This window comes from Melozone crissalis, unplaced genomic scaffold, assembly GCF_028551555.1.
Source record: "Melozone crissalis strain CALT ecotype California unplaced genomic scaffold, PUWL_Pcris_2 ptg000081l_1, whole genome shotgun sequence".
Classification (NCBI taxonomy): domain Eukaryota; kingdom Metazoa; phylum Chordata; class Aves; order Passeriformes; family Passerellidae; genus Melozone; species Melozone crissalis.
Window position 1 is genome coordinate 15,904,530 of NW_026535858.1, and position 19,244 is coordinate 15,923,773.

At 54.3% G+C, this 19,244-nt stretch overlaps 2 protein-coding genes across 3 annotated transcripts in view; one reads left to right on the top strand and one right to left on the bottom strand.

Moving 5' to 3' along the window:
- Positions 1-2,145: 2,145 nt before the first annotated feature.
- Positions 2,146-5,012, top strand: OTX1 (orthodenticle homeobox 1). The gene is made up of 3 exons (XM_054290396.1): positions 2,146-2,302; positions 2,765-2,916; positions 3,574-5,012. The coding sequence occupies exons 1-3, from the start codon at positions 2,206-2,208 to the stop codon at positions 4,330-4,332; spliced, it is 1,008 nt and encodes a 335-aa protein (XP_054146371.1). The 5' UTR covers positions 2,146-2,205; the 3' UTR covers positions 4,333-5,012.
- A 3,691-nt stretch (positions 5,013-8,703) lies between these two features.
- Positions 8,704-19,244, bottom strand: part of WDPCP (WD repeat containing planar cell polarity effector) — a 148,202-nt gene continuing 137,661 nt past the window's right edge. For both annotated transcript variants that reach the window (XM_054290333.1, XM_054290332.1), the window contains 3 exons: positions 17,760-17,854; positions 16,277-16,305; positions 8,704-10,315 (listed from right to left, as the gene is read on the bottom strand). In XM_054290333.1, coding sequence (XP_054146308.1) covers positions 10,265-10,315; positions 16,277-16,305; positions 17,760-17,854 — 175 coding nt within the window. In that variant the 3' untranslated portion in view covers positions 8,704-10,264. The remainder of the gene's footprint in view (positions 10,316-16,276; positions 16,306-17,759; positions 17,855-19,244) is intronic.

Sequence of the window (19,244 nt, forward strand, 5' to 3'; positions counted from 1 at the left end):
GCCTCTCAGAGGTCCGGGGCCGCTCCGCCGCGCCGAGCCGAGCGCGGGGCCCCGCGGAGCCGCGCGGAGGGCCCGGTGTCACCTCGCCCCTGTCCCCGCCCGCTCGCCCCCGCGGCGCGTAGCAGCCCCTAAATTCGGGACACGCGAGGAAAGGTGCGGTCGCTGTAGTTTTATTGCGATTTTAGAGCACAAAGTTTGCGAGAGCCCGCGGGCGCCGGGACGGAGGGGCCGCGACACCGCCTCCCCTCCCCAGAAGCGCCCTCCGTGCCTGCGAAGGCGGCGCCCGAAACTTCTCCTGCGGTCTCCCCGGGCGCCAGGGACGCGGAGCGGCCTGGGGGGCATCCCGAGGGAGGGGCAGAGCTGCGCGGGCGCGGAGCGGCCCTCCCTCTTCCGCACTTCTCCAGCAGTTCCCACCGCCCGCCCTCTCCGCGGAGGTTGCGCGGGGCCCTGCGCGCCGCCCCCCGCGCCCCTGGCTCCCCGGCCGGCTCTCCGCGGCGCCGGGCTCGGTGCGCGGGGGAGCGCGGAGCGGCGCGGGGCGGTGCGGAGGAGCCGTCGCCCCGCGCTGCCATTGCCCGGGCGGCTGTCAGTCAGGCGGGGAGCGGCCGGGGATTGGCGCCGGGCTGGTTACGCAGTTGCTTTGCGCGCACATACAAGGGTAGGGCCGGGGGTAGGTGATCAATCCTCATCAGGGCCGCGGCTCCATCGCCCCGACAGCGCGGGCCGCCGGCAAGGTAACGCGGGGTACCCCGACAAGTCGGGGGTGCGCGGCTCGGCTCGGGCAGCGCCCCCGGCCCCCTCCCCAGCCCGCCTCTCACCTGCCGGCCCCCCTCGCTCCCTCCCTCGCTCCCTCCCCCCGCCGCGCCCCCTCCGCGCCCCCCGCCCGCTCCGCCCCGCGCTGCCCCGCGCAGCCCCCGCCGCCGCCGGGCGGGCGCTCAGTGCTCCGCAGGTGGCCGCGCAGGTGAGGCGGGCGGGGGCGGCGGGCACCGCGCTCACCGACGGGGCGGGCGGCGGCGGCGGCGCCGGGACGGAGCGTAGCGGGCCCGCGGCGCCCTGGCCAGGGGTGGTGAGCACGGCCGGGCCGGGGCTGCCTCGGGATTTCTTTGCTTCCCTCTCTTCTCTTTTCCACTTTTATTTCCCTCCTCTTCGCCGTTCTCTCCTCCCGGGACGGGCCCGCTCCGCCGCGTCCCCGACAAAGTTATGCAACGCCGGGTCCCGGCTCTGCCACCCGCCCTGCGCCCGGCCCCGGCCCGGGGGGCACCGCGAACCCCGCCCGGCACCCGCGGGTCCCCCCTTTGCCCCTTCCGGGGGAGCTGTGTCACAGAGCGGGGGCTGCCCCGGGGCCGCCCGGGTCCCTCCGCTCCTTCCTCCCCTCCGGTTCATCCGCGGCGTTTTGGGCTCTGCCGGGTCTCTCCTGCCGCGTCCCCCCGGGCGGGCCCGTCCCGGCTGCCCGCGCTGTCCCCGCTCGGCTGCCGGCGCGCTCTTCTTTTCCTTTTCCCCTTTTAAACTCTTATCCATTTCTAATTAAAACGTCCCCGTCTGCTCGCTTTTAAATTAATTATACTTCCCTCCTCTGATACCTTCTTTTGATTCCTAATCCAATTATCTTTTTAAATAATTGCTTTATCTCTCCCGATCGCCGGGCACTGTTGCCTCTCGGCACTTGCGCGCGACTCGCCTTCGTTTAAACTAAAATAATAATAAAATAATAATAAAATTAACCATCGGGAGCCCCCGAGTCGGGTGGGCGCAGCCCCGCGGGAGCCCGGGCAGGAGCCGCAGCCTCACCCGCTTCTCTCCGCTCTCTCCCCAGGCGCTCCGGCCTCGCCTCTGCGCGGGGAAGAAATCCGCCTGTTTCTCGATCTTCGTTGTTATTTAGATTTTTTTTTTCTCCTTCGTTTTTATTTTTCTCTCACTTCACCTGCTATCTCTCGAGGACCTCGTGGCGGTGACGGCAGGACTGAACGAAAAAACTCCTTTCAAGCCGACTTTGTGCTCCGTTTTTAAATTGTCGTTGGTTTTAATTTTTTTTTTTTTTTTTTTTTTTTTTTTTTTTTTTTGCCTCTTACTTGGGGATTTTTTTCGGGGGCTCTTTTTTGTCAGGTTTTTTTTTCCTTTCATTTCCCCCTTCCCCACCCCATACATTCGATTTGATTTTGATTTTTTTTTTCCTGCCGGACTTTGGAGGAAAACTGCCCGGCTTCTAGCATGATGTCTTACCTCAAACAGCCCCCTTACGGCATGAACGGGCTGGGGCTGACGGGCCCCGCCATGGACCTGCTGCATCCCTCCGTGGGCTATCCGGGTGAGTGCCGCGGCCCCCGCCAGCCGAGGGGAAAATCTTCCTTCCATCCGTGCGGGTTCGGAGGAGCCGGTGGGGCCGCACGGCTGAGGGTGGGAGGCGGGCTGGTTGTTTGCCTCACCCCTGCCTGGGGACACTCGGGTCTAGCTGAATTTCCCCCCTGCTCCCGGGGTGGCTTCGTTTTCCCAGGGATTTTTAAGGATAAAGAAATTTCACATTGAACAACAACCCAAAAAAGTAATTAATTTCGGCGCAACGAAATCTCCCCGTAGCTCCCGCTGGAGCCAGGCCTGGCCCTTGCCCAGCCCTGCCCGCAGCGGGATGGGCTCGGGCCGCCCTGGCTCTGCGGGGTCGCTGCCGCCCTTGGGCGCTCCTTGGGCCCCGTCCCGGGACACCGGGGCTCCCTCCCCGTGCCGGGGCGTGCGGGGGGCCCGGCGTGACCGGAGGGCGCTGCTCATCCCGCAGCCACGCCGCGGAAGCAGCGGCGGGAGCGCACCACCTTCACCCGCTCGCAGCTGGACGTGCTGGAGGCGCTCTTCGCCAAGACGCGCTACCCGGACATCTTCATGCGGGAGGAGGTGGCCCTGAAGATCAACCTGCCCGAATCCCGAGTCCAGGTACCGGCCCTGCGCGGGGCAATCCTGCGCCTCCGTGGGATGGGGCACGCAGGACCACCCCAGCCCAGCCGGTGCTGCTCAGACCGGCTGCTCCATCCACACTCATGCTCCATCCACGCTCATCCCTCTTTCCTTGGGACGGGGATGCGTGTGGGCTCCCATCTGCTTGTCTGTCCCACTGTGGGGACATTCAGCCCAAGAGGGAGCGTTTATCTTTATTTTTTATTCTCTTGTATTAATTTTATTTTTATTTATATTTTTCTGTCACCCTCCACCTGCTCCAGGGTATGGCAGCCCTACTACCTGGGTGCATCCCAGAGGTTATTCCCTTTGGGCACTGGTCAGTGGATACCCAGAGGACGGGATATGCAGGCAGCACCCACCACAGGATCTGTCCCCTAAATCCATATTTTGTCGCTGTGCCAGGGATATGCAGGAGCTGGGACGCCACAGCCTTTGGTCCTGGCCATCCTCGCCTTTGGCAGGCCGTGGGCAGGGCTGGGATTGTATCTGGGGTGTGAGGGGAGCGCGGTGTTAGTGGATACTGGGAGAACAGGTGCCAGGGCGAGGGTGGCTCGCAGCCCCTTCTGGGCTGTCTGGGCCCCTGCTCAGCCCCCCACGCTCCTTGCTGCCCTGCGCCCCGTTTTCTCCCCGCAGGTCTGGTTCAAGAACCGCCGCGCCAAGTGCCGGCAGCAGCAGCAGAGCGGCGGCGGGGCCAAGAGCCGCCCGGCCAAGAAGAAATCTTCGCCCGCCCGGGAGAGCTCGGGCTCGGAGAGCAGCGGGCAGTTCACGCCGCCGGCAGCGGCCTCCAGCTCCGCCTCGTCCTCCTCCTCCAGCTCGGCCTCCTCGGCCCCGGTGGGCGCCCCGGCCTCGCTCAGCACCCCGGCGTCGTCCATCTGGAGCCCGGCTTCCATCTCGCCCGGCGCGGCGCCCGCGGGGGTGACGGTGCCCGAGCCGCTGCCGCCGGCCGCCGCCTCCTGCATGCAGCGGGCCGGCCCCGCCGCCTCGGCCGCCTCCGCCTCCTACCCCGTGTCCTACAGCCAGGGCGGCGGCTACGGCCAGGGCTACCCCGCGCCGCCCTCCTCGTCCTACTTCGGGGGCGTGGATTGCAGCTCCTACCTGGCGCCCATGCACTCCCACCACCACCCGCACCAGCTCAGCCCCATGGGCCCCTCCTCGGTGCCGGGCCACCACCACCACCACCCGCTGAGCCAGAGCTCGGGCCACCACCACCATCACCACCACCACCACCACCACCAGGGCTACGGCGGCACGGGGCTGCCCTTCAACTCCTCCGACTGCCTGGACTACAAGGAGCCCGCCGCCGCCGCCGCCGCCTCCTGGAAGCTCAACTTCAACTCCCCCGACTGCCTTGACTACAAGGACCAGGCGTCCTGGCGCTTCCAGGTCTTGTGAGGGAGCGGTCACCGTCCCCCCAAGCTGCCACTGACCCACCCGGGGGCTCCCCACCGCCTCCCGGGCAGGACTCTGGGCTCTTCCTCCTCCTCCTCCTCCTCCCTCTTCGTTAGCAGTGGCGATGTCCTGGGGAGGTGCTGCCGCCCCCATCTCTACTGACTGATATTTATTTGCTTCCTGCACCACTCCACCAGGTTTATTATAATTATTATTTTTTTAAACGCAACAGAAGAGGAGTTTAAAAAAAAAAAAAAGAAAATTAAAAAGCCAAGCGTGTCCCCCGCTGCCCCCCGGGCAGAGGCGCAGGCTGGCTCCTGCCCTGCCAGTGCCCCCGGCTTTGTGCGGGGACCCTCAGCCCTGCGGGTGTGGAATTCCCGGCTCGCCAGTCCTGTACAGCCTCTTGCCACGGGGAGCGGCGGGAATGATGTAAATACTCGGTCCGTTCCAGTGACCACGATTATTTTTAGTTGATGCTGTTGGGTTGGCATTTATCTAGAGTCTAACATGGAACAGAACGTAAAAAAAAAAAAAATCTTTTTAAATTTCGATTTTCTTCCCTAAAACAACGAATCTTTCCCGGTGTCATGTCCTCCGTCCATCCTCGAGGGCTCCGCACAAGCTTGGCTGTGCCGTCCTGGGGCTGAGGGAGAGGGGGCATGGAAGCAGCCACTGGAGGTGTCCAGAACGGAGGCAAAGGGGGAGGGAGGAAAGGCTGCCCAGCTGATCCGCAACCTGCAGACCAAAAAAAAGCCCAAAACTTTTGAAAAAAAAAATAAAAGGAAACAAACAAAAAAGCTGAAAAAAAAAAGTTTTGGTTTATTTTTTGGGGGGAGGGTTGCAGGGATAAGCAGCTCTGGTTTGGGGCTGGGGCGGGGGGTGGCACGGCTTTTCGGAGTGTGTTTTTTGGTTCGGTTTTCGTTTCGGTTGTTTCGAGCCCCTCGTGTCTGTCGGTGCGCTGGGCGGTTCGGGCTGCAGCCCCGCGTTCCTGCCTGGGCCGGCGCTTCCCGCAGCGGGGACAGGGACAGTGTACGTGTGACTTTTCATGCCGTAACCCCTTCGACTGTAAGGCAACCCCCCTCCTTTCTTCCCGCCCACCCCAATAAAATCTAAACTAATAAATGTAGTGGTGTCGTGTCCTCCTTCCTCCCTCCTGCCTCCTCTTCCTCATAAAACTTCCCTGGGGGGAGTGAGGAGCAGGGAAATATTTCCTGGGGGTTCCCAGCAGCTGGGGATGTGTGTCATGAGTTTGCGAGCGCTCCGAGGGGGGACCCACCGCCGCCTCTGCCGGTGCGGGCTGGGGTCCCGCTCCCACGTTAATTGGCGCTTAATTGGTTACGGATTTTTCGGTGCCCCGTGGTGCCCAAGGGACGCGCGGGACGGGCGCTGCCCGAAACTGCGATTTTCCCCCCGGGTCGGTGGCGCAGCCGCCAAACTCGGGACCCACGGGCGGGCCGGGGTGCCGGAGAGCGAGAGACATCCGGCCGGACCTCTGTCCCTCTGTCCCTCCGTCCCTCTGTCCCTCTGTCCCTCAGCGCGGGTTCAGCACCGGCGCTCCCAGCCCCGACTCCCGCCCGTGCCATCCTCAGCCGCTGCCGGCCGCGATCCAGCCAAGGAAGACAGTCAAGGAAGATGAATTTTTTTTCTCGTTACAATCTCCCCCTCTTTTTTCCCCCCCAGAGCTTCGCTTCAGTTGTTGGAAGCTGCCTGTTGGTGCTGGGGCTGCTCCTGCTCGCACAGGACCGGGGGTGCGAGCCGCTGCTCCCCTGCTTGGGGCATCGATGCTCTGCTCGGGGAGCGGCCCCAAATCCCCATCCCGCTCCCCGTGGTCCTGCAGTCGTGCCCATCGCACCTGGGAGCTCCGGGGCTGTGCCGTGTGTCCCCAGCCCTGGTGTCCCCGCAGCCCCGGGACCGCAGTGGGGTGAGAGGGGCCGGTGCTCCCTCGGCTGCTTTGGGGAGGATTTCCCCACCTGCCCCCGCCTTCCCGCCCCAGCATCCCGGGCAGAACGATCTGGGCTGGCACTGCGATGCTGCGCCGGGAAAACAGCGGGATCAGCCCCGGGAGCCACCCGTGCGACATCCCAGGGTCGTGGCCGTGGCAGAGCCCCGGGGCGGGGGTGGCTCCCGCACCCATCGGTGCAGCAGGGAGCTGTGAGAGGGCTCGGGTGACTGAGTCAGTGTCAGGGCAGTTTTCTTTAAGTGGTTCTTTTCCTTGCTGTCTCCTTCTGTGCATGTATATGGATAAAAGAGATCTAAGTATTTTTTTAAAAGATATCTATACTTCTACTTTAAAATAATTGTTCTCTTCTGCAATCACCAAAGTGTGGCTGTACAGGCAGTTTGAGTGAGGGCCACGTGAGCTGGTGCATTGGTCCATGCATCCCCAAGCCCTTCCTTTTAAAGGGGAGAAAGTTTCACAGCCCTCCTGGGGCTGGGGAAAAAAAAAATCTGTGCTGGGCACAAAATGAACCCGAATCACCCTCCCAGATTTAGTGAGCACTTGAGAGAGAAGATCCAGCAGGTGTACAACACAAAATCCCCCAGACACACACCTCCTCTTTAAACAAAAATGATGCACACTTCATCATCCTTGTAAACTGTGCTCCACTATAACACAGTAAGTGATGCTGACAGACACACCCAAGAGGGGAGCCTGAATTTTGGTTTTGGTGACATGGTCCTAAACCTCTTCCTCCAGTGCCCCACAGTGGGGCTGGTCCAGGGCTCTGCTCTGGGATGTTGGACTCTAAGGGATGCTCGTGTCCCCGCACTTTTCCCCTCGATTTAGACACCAGGAACACCAGGTGCCACTGATCAGATCCAGCAACTCCCACGCTGCAGTTTGGGCTTTTTCCTGTCCCACTCACACAGACCTGGAGCATGGTGTTGGAGCTGGTGCTGAGCACAGGTGGTTTTGGAGCACGAGAGGAGACCTGGTCAGATCACACCAAGTCATGGCTGTGCCCTCAATGCTCGGCTCCATTTGTTTCATTTTTTTCCGGTCGGTGCCAGCAGGGTGGGCAAGACTTGACTTCCCAAGCGGGTGTTGGTGGGTGAGCACAGGCTGGAAAGGGTCATGCCTGGGTTTGGGGGGGCCCAGCACCCTCCCTGTTTGGCAAACCTGTCCCAGTGTGGGCTCCCTCCAGGCTGGCACAGGCACTGCCACCCGAGCATGAGTCACGGCAGGTAAGGTGGCACGGCGCCTAGTGCCCGGCTCCAGGGGCAGGCACCAGCAGGATTGCCAAGCTTTTTAGGGCAACCTGGTTCTGAGAGAGCTGCCTACTTGGCTCGTGCCTCACCTCTCCAGCAAGAAGGCTGCTGGGTGCATGGCTACCATTATTATTTAATTTTTTTAAATTAAACTCACACTTGCTGCTGGAGCACGGAGCTGCCGGGGCCGGGGGCCGCAGAGCCGAGGGCTGGCTCAGCCCCCAGCTCCTGCCCCTGCCTGAGCAGCTGCCTCTGCCAAGGGCACCTGGGGCTTTCCTGCAGCAACTGAAGGGCCAGGATGTGGGGTGAGCAGGAGGAGAGACAGAGGAGAGAACATTCCCCAGCTTGGGCTGCCCTTATCCTCTACGCTGGTGCTTCATGGACCTGGAATAATCCATGACCTATTTGCTGTTAGCAGAGCATTTGCTCTGGGTTGTGTCCCTGCTTTGCTGTTGAACCCCTGCTTCTGTCAGGGAGCTGGGACAGGTGGTGATGGGAACAGCCTTAGTGGGCCATGCAGAGGTGGGCAGAGGCTGGACAGGGTTGCTGCTGGCTGGGGTGAGCAACTCCTCTTTTGGGTGCAGGAACTCAAGCCATTATGGCTGAGCATGACTTAAACTATTAAAGAATTATAACTAAAAAATCTGTTGTAAGTTTCAGAAGTTGTGCCCACTAACATGACTTATTACAGTCATTTTGTAGGCAGCCTTCCTGGCAGGGAGCAGAGAAAACAGGTGATTACAGCTGAATAAGGAACCACTGGTTTGTGGTTTTCCCTGTGCTGACCTCTGTGTTAGCCAGTCACTCCTAATTCTTACACTTTGAGCAGCAATTAATGCACATAAAATCCCATGTTGGTTCCAAACCTGTTTTGATTCTGTCAGTGCAAAGTCTGCAGGTGAACCTCTCAGAGGAGGAAGCTGCTGTACCAGAGAGCTCTCCTTTCATGTCGCACTGGCAAGCACAAAATAGTGTGGGGAAGGAGGAGGGTGCAAATGGTCACAGGGATGAAGCCTAAAGGGAAACATCTGCCTATTTCCAGTTAAACCCCTATTCAACACGTTTTTTTTTTTCCTGGACAGACAGGACTTTTCCAAGAAAACCATGTGAGGATATTTTTTATGAAAAACTGCAATTTTAGGAAACAGCATTCTGGACCTTATGTACATTTCTGGTATCACTTCCTGTATATTTTTAAGCTGAAATCCTCTTAGCATGCAAAGTAAATAGATTATGATATACTGAAGGATTAAGAATCACTGTCTGGTGTCAGATTAATCCCTCATATAGACCATCACTTGTACTGACAGAAATATGGCTGCAATTCAGCAAAATAGCTGTATGGCAAGGCCATGTGCTGCAGCCTCTTAGGCTGAACGAGCCCCTGTCACCGTGATCCAGCGCTGTGCCGTGTGTTCTCCAGAAATTCCACTTCAATCCGTGGGACATTTAAGGCACCAGCCGGGCCGTCACCACCTCGGCTCTGCAAGGCAGCAGCTGCTCTGTTCCAAAGCTCTCTTTATTTGTTTTCCCCTGTTGAGTGTACAAAATCCTGTGGGCAGCAAGCCCTTGGCTCCCTTCAAACCTCCAACCAAAGTGTCTCTTTCAAATACATGCATGCAAAGGTGTAGATTGGGATGAAGTGTCAAAAGGGTGCAACCAAAATCACCCATCAGGCAGCACAACTTTGACTCATAGGGGAAAGTGGACTGCAAATATTTTATTTGGGTAAAAGCAGAATTTTTGTTAATGAAATACTTGTAATAGCTTGTGGGTTTCAGTTTTTTATTTTTTTACACTATGCCTTCATTTTCAGTCCATTGTACAGATTTGTTCACTGCATAAAAACCAACTTCAAGAAGCTCGCTGGCTTTGGGTTTCAACCCAAAGTGCTGCCCAGAAAGCTCAAGATTAACCCACACACGTGCCTGTGACAGAGCACAAAACATCCGTGTCCGTGCACTCTGCACTCCATCAGGTGGTGGGAGGAAGGACCCACGATGATGCTCGCCCCTCTTCACTGCCAGAAAAAGACAGAGAGGGCTGGCACAGGTCCCCTTCTCAGTGCATTTTCTCTTTGTGGTTAGAGGAGGGAGATTAAAATCTGGACTCCAATGGAATGATGCTTAAGAGGCTCCGCATCTTTTTTCAAGGCAAAATAATGGTTATTCAACTAAAATGATATATCTAGATATGAAAATTGAGAGCATTCTTTGAAAAATGTGGCTGACTGTGAAAAGCTGCTCTCTCACAGAGGTATCCTCAGTGAAGATCTTATCTGCTGGTATCTCAATAGGACGGTTTTCAGAGCCTTAAGTGGAAATTCAAATCTGCTTCCAAGTGAAGATTGTAAAAACATATAATGCATAGAGAATTACAGACTTCCTCCTGAAAAGCTTATGGATTCATCCAAGAAACCCCACCAAATTTTTCAGCACTGAGTTTGTCCAGTAAATAGGGATCACCAATTACTCGCTTTTTTGACACCTTTGATGAAAATGTCACCAAGTTGCCTTCCACATGCAAACACAGGGCACTTTCTGTGTGGACATATCAATATGAACTCAGAAATAATTTGGAGATCCAAGAACAGGATATTTTCTAAGCCTGGTACTTTGTCATCTGCCAGTGGTCAGACCCAGGGCTGGTTGGAAGTTTGCTGAAGGGCTTCCCGTGATCTTCAGCACCTTGGTGAGATTTCATCTTCTCTGCTTTGGCAGCTCAGTCACACCAGCCCAAAATGCACAATTTGGAGAGCCCCACTGTCTCCAGTCTCCTGTGGGGGAAAGACAGGCAGGATCAAGCAGGCTGCAGGGAGAGGCACTGGGGGATGGAAACACAGGAATCAAAACAGCACCCCAACCCAGGGAGAAGAGACAATTGTTGACCCTGCCCCACTTTGCCCTGGGGATGAAGGATGTAGCCACAAAACCATTCAAGGTAAGGCATTTCTTATCTGTTTTAAGCCCCTTCACACCCCTCTGACCCTGCTGTTCCTGGGAGAACCAGGGGCTGCAGCTCCAGGGACCGTGCATGGTGTCCCCTGGGATGTGAGGGGCTGAGGCTCCACCTGCCTTTGAGACCCCTCACGTGATGCTTGGAAACCTATTGGCAAAAGTGAAACTTTAGGTTTTTGTTACCTTTTAATTAAGCTGGGTTAATGCCCACCTGTGGCCAGCCAGGTTTTAAAGTGGGGATGGCATTTGGCATTCCTCACACAATGCACATGAATGATTTAAGCACAAATGCCCATCCTGCACTCTGTGCCTGTGCAGGGTGGAAGCCTGAGCCCTCTGGGTGTTCAAAGGACATGGAGATGGGGAGAATGTGTGCCACCAGCAGAGGTTATTTCATAACCCGGGCTAGGGCTAGCGTGCCTGCGAAATGCATGAAATGCTTTGCCTTGGAAAGAGATGCAGCCTAGTGAGTCATTGCTTTCTTTTGAATTACAGATGAGTAGCCAGCCCTTCATGATGCAAAGAAAAAAACTAGGTGTGGAGCTGGAAACAAAGGGAAACGTGTGTTTGTCCCGTCTCAGGGGACACAACATGCTGGCTGGCGTGGGAAGAGGGGGTGGGCTTGGATCCAGGAGGTGGCTGTGTCAGGCTATGTCAGGCTGTGGGAGCACTGGTGAGGGTGCACAGGACTCATGTGAGTGACTCCCTGGCTCCCTGACTTCAGGGAAGATTAAAAAAAATCTCCCAACTCTTGAAGTTTCACAAGGAACCTTTACCAGAGCAGCAGCTCCATCTCATGGCATGTGCACTTCAGCACAGAGACAGAGATCTCCCTCCAAAACAGCATTCCCTCCATGACTTCCCTATCTCAGTATGGAGGGAGCAGTAAAAGGGCAATGGCTCCAGACAAGCTCTGTATGGACACTGAGCTTCCAGCCCATGGCTTGGCTCTTCCCTTGCAGGGAGATGGTGAGAGGTGGCCCTGATAAAATACAAGCCCTTGAAAACCCTCAGAGGTATTTTGGAGATGATTTGAAAGTGTCCCTGATGTCCCAGCTGAACCAGTGCTTGCATCCCAGAACCTATCAGCTTATTCCAGTGTGGAAATGTGAAGCACAGCTTCACCACCGGGACCTCTGCTCAGCAAGGCACCTCTCACTTCAGGGAGGTTATGAGGTGCCTTCCTTGGCAGCAGCCCTCATGGTGGAGCTGCGTGTATGTGCCCTGGGTTTTGGGTGGCTTCAAGCTTTCTGTGGGCTCTCTGAATGACACCTGCTGGAGGCTTCAAAAAACATGATCTCTTTTCAGTAAAGCCCTGAGGAGCATCAGTGGCTAAAGGTAAGGAAGAGGTGGCTCTTTTGTCCCCAGAACTGTGTCAGGGCCTTATGCAGAGGAGTTTCTGCTGGTGGCTGCTCTGGGGACAAAGAGGGGCAGGTGAATGCAGGCTGGAAAAAGATCCCACAGCACGTTTGACCATGTAAGAGTTCAAGGCTGTTTGGGTAGGTCTCTGTTACTCAGGGTCCAGAGTGCATCAGGTGGGTATCTGACCTGGGTTTGTGATTTGTGATTTGTGCCTCTGTCTGGGGAGATGTGAAGAAGAACCCAGCCCTGCAGACCTACCTACTTGCTTTTTTAAAAAATACTTTTAAAAAAATCCTATTTTCAAACCTCTCTGGTCACACTGAAGCAGACCTGGCGGTGTCGCGTGGGAAGCCTGTGATGTGGCACGAAGTTTGCAGAGGTGTTTAATGTTAACCAAAGGCTGAAGAGTGGTAATGACTGGAATCCTCCTCTGATATCTGCACCTTTCTGCTGGAGCACCCCAGCAATAAAAGGTGCTGTGATAATTTGATGAGAGCTGATTTTCACTGCACAGGCAGAGAGCCGTCCAGGAACAGGGGCAGCCAGCACTGCAGTGCTGCTCCCTATGGTAAGGAGCTGCTGGTCCTCCAGAGAAGGAAAACATGAATATCCTGACAGGAGAGCATCTACTTGTGCCCTGGAGAGTTCAGATCATGGGGTTTTCATGATAATGATGTGGTCCTGCTCCGGCAGGCGAAGGGAGGAGCGGTATGGGAAGGCACACCCTGTAATTGAAAAGCCACTAAGTCATCTCACACCTGCAGGGATGGCAGCATGGAGGCAGTGGTTTGCTCTGTCTCCACAGGTCTGAGGCAGAGCAGAGGATCCTTCTGCTTTCCTGGAGTGGGAAATACAGCGACACCTCTTCCCCGCGCTGCTGTACTGCTCCCAGGAGGCTACGCTTTTTCTCCTGGGATCATTCCCAAGGGCATGTTGAAGGTGGGAAAGGACAAGAGGGAAGAAAAGAAACACTTTTCACAAGAGAGGAGAATAAATGAAGAAGCCCTGGGAAATTATTTTAAACACCTGTTTTATTCAGATGAAGACTGCCTGGTACCTGCAGGAATTACTAGGAGGAAGGACATACCTGTTGCTAGGATCCATGGGTACCACTGCTTTTCACTGGGAATGCCTTGTTTCCCTTGAATAGCACAACATAAAACCATTCTGGGTGATAGACAAACCACTGAGTGATAATAGATTATCACCTGGTAGTTATAAGGAGTCATTGGCTTCAGCATCTTAAATTGCCTGGTAGAAGATCAGTCTCTGGTCCAGGATCAAGAGAGCAGTTGAGATTAACATTTTCCAAAGGGTCTTGTTTGTACCAAGGTAGGTGACCAAGGCGTTTGGAGCCTTGGTTTCACTGATCCAACTCTGGGACCTGCTACATGGAAACTCTGAACCAACCTACACAGCTGCTCAAGATTATAAAATCCAGAATAACACAGAGCAGGAGGGACATCTGGGACCACCCTGCTCAGAGCACCAAGGCTGGGCTGGCTCTCAAGCAGCACAGTCCTCCAGACCACCCCAATCTCACCTCCAGGATGGAACATGAACACCAAATCCTGGCCACTCCAAATATTGAGCATGGGATGCTCACTTCTCACCTGCTTCAGCCCTGTTGCCTGAGGAGCCATACCCACACAAGCCATGCACAGGGCAAGGAAAGCTGCAGGTTATCCTCATTCCTCCACCGTCTGTCCTCATCTCCACCTTTGTGCTCAGTGGTGGGATCCTCTGGCCAGCCCAAAACCAGACTGGCAAAGCCACCTAAGACAGCATTTGTCTTACTGCCAGCTGAGAAACCTCAGCAGCCCTTGCCCACCATCACCCTCCCACCACTGGGCTGCAGGCAGGACACAGGTGACCTGTGCTGGTGCTGGAGGGACACAAGGGACCCCCATGGTGGCACAGTCTCGTCTCTGAGCTACTACTAATGCTCTCCTCCAGAAAACAAATCTTGTTCAACAGCTTGAGCACTGCTTGGCTGTGTGACAGCCAGCTGCTCTGGCAGGTCACTGGGAACAGTTTGTTGCACGATTTCCACAGTTTCAGGGAGGAGAAGCTTCCTCATAGCTGAGAGCAGCAGCAAGTGAGGAGCTTGTGTGCTGTGATGCACCTACAGAAGGCAGGCCCGTGTCAGGTCCATCCCTGAGAGGCCTCAGTGGCCCTTTGTGCCGGGAATAGGCCACCCCTGGCTCCAGCTTTTGCCCAGAAAACTGGCAAAGGAGGGGAAAGCAAATCCTCTGGCTCCCAGCTGCAGGGATCTTCCTGCAGAATTGCCTGTGCAAGAAGGGCCGGGTTTTGGGTGTGCTCCCCTGGGTGGCACCAAGCCCAGTATTGTGCGAGCTCCGGCTGAAGCAATGCGGGAAGTGGAGTCCGGGGGATGCCAGCCCGGGAGGCAGCGGGTGAAAGGGGGACCTCAGGAATGGACCTCAGGAACGGGCTGTCCACCATGCAGCAGGCTGCTGGTGGTGTCCAGGGAAGAGCTGCTGATGGTGGGTTTGGGATGGATTTGGGATGTGTTGGACTAAAGCCACAGATTGGTCCAGCTAAAAGGGTCTGGTTGATTTGCTGGGTGCTGGTTCCCGTGCTGGTACCCAGCTGCTGCAAGAATTCTGAATTTCCACATGCCATTAAAAGTCAAGACAAAATGTTGATGGAAATGTTTTCTTTATGGAAATGTAACTTTATGGAAGCATAAAGTTAGTGCTACACGGATGGCTGTCCTTCTCCAAAAACCTTGGTGTGCACTAGAGGCTCCCCTTACCCTGTCAGCCATGTTCCTCTGCAGCCCAGAGCTGCTGCTTCCCTTCCCTGGGTCCAGAGCAGCTCAGATGGATGTGCCCCATTTTCCTGTGCACAATCAGCCCTGTGATGTGTGCTGAAATCAAAACACTACTCCCAGGTCACAGAGGTCACACTTTGACCCACCAGCTTTTAGCAACAGTGACCACTCAGTTGCAGTGACTTTCTGGAACCAAAGAATGCTTTAACCACTCCCTTGGGTAGGTCCTTAATGGTGTGATGGCAAAGCTTTCTTCTGTGCATCATTCTCCTTATACAGCCTGAATGTCTGGGCTTGTGGATTTCACTGTTATAGCCCAGAGATTTCAAATGAACTTCTCAGTTTATTAATTCAACTGCTTATGCGAATGCAAGGACATCTTCCCCAGAGCTTGGGGAAGGAATAGCTGGCTAACCCAGCTGCAAATCCAGGAATCCCCCCAATGTCTCCAGACCATCCTTGCTGCTGTGCTTTACTTCACTCTGTGTCCTGAGGCCACCAAGATCATCCAAAGGCAAACAGAGAGGTCCTGTGAGATGAGGATTTCCCTCTGGTGCGACCCTGACGTGGTGAACTCTGGCCCCTGGTCCCCAGCCTGTGCCCATCCTCCACCCTGTGCAAAGGCACAGGGGCCTGCAGGAAGCTGCAGAGGTGGGGCCGCTGTGTGTTCTTCCTCAGTGCTTCAGGACTGGTAGAACAGCTCTTAGAGCACAATTTTACTTGGCACAGGCTGGTTTTGTAATGAAAGAAATAAATAAGTGCCATCCTGCTCTGCTGGAAGGTTGAAGTGTTTCTTTCAATTTTTTTTTTTTTTTAATGATCTGTTTGCACTGAGGCCAAACACTGAATACTTTGGTCTCAAAAATAAAAGTTTAAACAGGAATTGTAATTGGGAGAAAGCTAAAACACAGGCACTTTTGTGCCCTCGTTGGTGCTGCCATGAGTTATTTTATCATTTGTTTTATTTTATGGTAGTTTTTCCTGTAGTGTAGAACCGAGGCAATGTGTTTGTGCTGCGTGCTGCTGACTCACCAGCTCTGCAGAGAGGCTCACTCTCTATCTCTGCTCTCTGTGCACCCCCACTGACTCCCAACCACTGGGATCCCAAACAGGCCAGGAGGGAACGTCCCCATGGCAGATGAAGGACATGGGGGGCAGGGCAGGTTTCCCTTCTCCTCCTCTCCCCCCACAGTGAGTTTCCTGCAGGCTGGAAGCCTGAGCTGGTGGAGGGACAAGGCCTGGAGGCTGGCAGTGTGGGAAGGGATGGACCACCTCCACTGGCAGCACCTCACACTTAAATCAGTTCAGAGTTATAATGAAACCATAGGGAAGCATCTCACCCCTTTTCCCTGCAATCTTCCTCTTGGAAGTGCCAAGCCAAGCGCTGGTTAGCTCGTGTAAGATAAACGTGGCTGGAGGATGAGAGCTTCATGTGCTGTGCTCAACACAAAGCAGCAGGTGAAGCCCTACTCTAGCAGAACCATAGAGGAGGATTTCTACCAATTCCAGCAAGAGCCCTGCAGGCAGACAGCTTGCATGGACAGGCTTGGGGAGTTTCAGGAAGCTTCAAAATAGAGTAAATAATAATAAGCAGAAATAAAATAATAAATCAGAAATGCGTTACCTGCTCTGAAGGAACGGCTTTCATATTTCCTTCAAGGAAAAAAAAATAAAAACACCCACCATGTTATTTACATTCCATTTAACTCACTGAAAAACCCAAACAAACAGAGGTATTACTTTCACTTTTTTGATAAAGAAAGCTATTTTATATCATGTTATTCAATGGATGAATTAAAATACTTAATATATTACATATACAAGTCTATACACGTAGGATATGTATATTCCCTCAAACACCACAACAATTTAAAGCAACCATGATTTTTGTAGCAGTGTGGAGATGCAAGGCCAGCAGCAGATCAGGGATCCCAGGTAGTCCTGAGCTGTTGCAGGACTGGGATGGGCAGGCTGGGACAGTCGTGGCTGCAGCACGCTGCTCTCCCTGCAGTGGGGGAGCCCTGGGGTGGTGGGGCTGCCTGCCTGAGTGCTCACCTCCTGTCTTGGGAGGGCTGTGCTGCCAGCTTGCTGCAGGAGCTGCTTCAGGATGAGGCTTCATGTTACAGCTTGAGCTGAATTAACAGCTGCCAACATCAAAAAGAAGTCCTGCTGCAGGCAGTGTCCTTCTGTCCCTTGCTTGGTGCTGTCTTCTAATCCCCACACAGGGCACGTTGGTTCATGGGATGGACAGAAGCCCATGGGAGAGAAAACTAACAGCTTTTTTGGGTTGGGTTAATGTGCTGCCAGCTCCCTGCATGGTCCCTAGAACGTGGGCAGACAAAGGTGGCGAGGGGGCAGCAGGACTGACCTGTTGTGGCAGTGGCAAGTTCAGCTTCTCTGCAAGCTGGAAGTGTATCCATAACTGGCTTGTTTGAAATAATCTCTTTCAGCTGTGGCTGTAGGAACTACCCATGGCCTTCCCATGCCTGGAGACTGGCTCTATTCCTACCTCCCTGTCTGTACAGTGACGGGACACCCGGACAGGGCAGAAGATAAAAATCCACGTCTCACCCCTTGTGCAAACACTCTGACCTATCCCTGCCTGACTTCCTTCATGGGACAGCTCTTTAACCATGACCTTCTCGTGCTGGCCTGCTCCTCTGCTGGACTGCTGCACTCCCTGGGCTCTGCTGTGACGGGAATGCCAAGTGCTGCCGAAGCAAGGCAGCCGCCCTCGCTTCCCCCAGTGCCGCAGGAACCGCGGGCGCTGCTGCTGCTGCCCCAGCCATGGAAGCGGGCAGGCTCTGCTGCTGCTGCTGGCTCCTGCACACAGTAACAGAGCCACAATAGCTGGGAGTAACAAAGCCTGCCTGTCTGTGTTAAATCAGGGATACTGCTGCAAGATAAGGAGATTCAGGTGATTGGTTGACTTATTCTACTTTCCATGAGTCAGTAGCTGAGTCCTCCCTGCTAGGAATACACAAACCGAGCTCATGCTGCAATGCCTTATTTTTTCTCCTGGACCCAAATGAATGTTCAAGATATGAATTACTAATATTTCTAGCTTCATCCCCCTGTGCATATTTGAAAAAGACTTGTTCACTTACCTTCCTGGCTGCTGGAAAATGTTTTCTTGATCAGGGAGGTGGTGTGGCCATCCGCTCCAGGCTCAGTGTCCTCTGCTTGTCCGCAGCTGGTGGGTCTTGGAAAACAAAACAGAAGTGATAGAAGGAGAGGGAGCAATGCCTGCAGAGCTAGGGAGACACTGCAGAGCAGAGTAAAGCTGTTCTGTTTGTTTTCTATCTTTTCAAGTATACAGCAGCCTGTGTAATTTCCTGGCTACAAACTGCAGCTCTTTTCCATCAGATGCCAGTAGGTTTGTTGACTGAGCGTCACTAGGATCGCTCATTTGGCCGTGCAGTCGCTCCAGCACTGTCCTGTCATTCAAAGACGAGGTATAAAGCTGGTGGTGTTTTGAGTAATTACAGTTTTGTTAAGCAGGACAGGCTGGGGACATGTAACACACATAGCAGGCACCAGGCACTTCTGGCAGCCCTGCACGGAGGAAGTTGGGCAGATGCCAGGAGAGGAAGATATCAGACTCAAAATACAGCACTGATTTTCTGAAATTTTTGTCTCTACACCACTTTCATCACTGAAATCCAAGTTGTGAAGGAGGTGCAGGGAGGAAGGCATCAACTATGTGTCATGGAAGATGCAGATTAATTTGTTGGGGTTTTATTATTTTGTTTTGGTTTTTTTGGGATTTTTTTTTGTTTTGCTAGTCTTGGTTTCTTCAGCCATCATTAATGTCTGCTTACACAGCCATGTGGAAAGGCAATCCATTCCCAGTGCAGTGGAAATGGAAACCTGGAGGCCACATTGTGCCACCTTGGCTTGCTGAGTTGCTGCTCATCCTGCCATCCACAACCTGCCAGGCACCGATGAAGTCCAAGGGAGCATTGCTTTCATCAAGAAAGAGTCAAGTAGAGAAAATAAACTAAACATCCAATGCCAGGCCAACTGGGAACCCTTTTGGGAGGATTCTCATCATCTGGGTAGCTTTTCCTCCTCAGTGGATGTAGTCATGTTTGACTCAAGTAGTGTTTTACTCAAGGGTGACTTTCAGCTACAACAGCAGTGTAGCTGCGAGAATAAAAATGTGAACGCTTTTGTGCAGCAACCAATTTCTTCACTACCACAGTGCAAAATCTCATTTAGCTTTGATAATACAAATAATACATTCCAGACATAAAAAGCCCTTTATTACTGGTGAGAACATAAATAATTAAAGAAAAAGCTGAGATTTTCCTCATGCTTTTGTCTTCCCACTACCAGCCAGAAGACAGCTATGCAAGCACCTGGGCACATGTAAAGCAACTAAAAGCACCTCTCCTCATCAGCTTTCTAGAGACATTTTTAAGCTGCAGTAATGCAACTCTCCCATCACACTAAGCTTTATTGGTTCAGTATAAGAAACTAAGAAACTTCATTGGAGACCAGATTATGCTGGTTGCAAAAGCAGGGGGATTCTTCTGCTCTTCGACCCCATTATCTCCTCTGTAGTGTCTTGATCAGCTTTCTTACACACA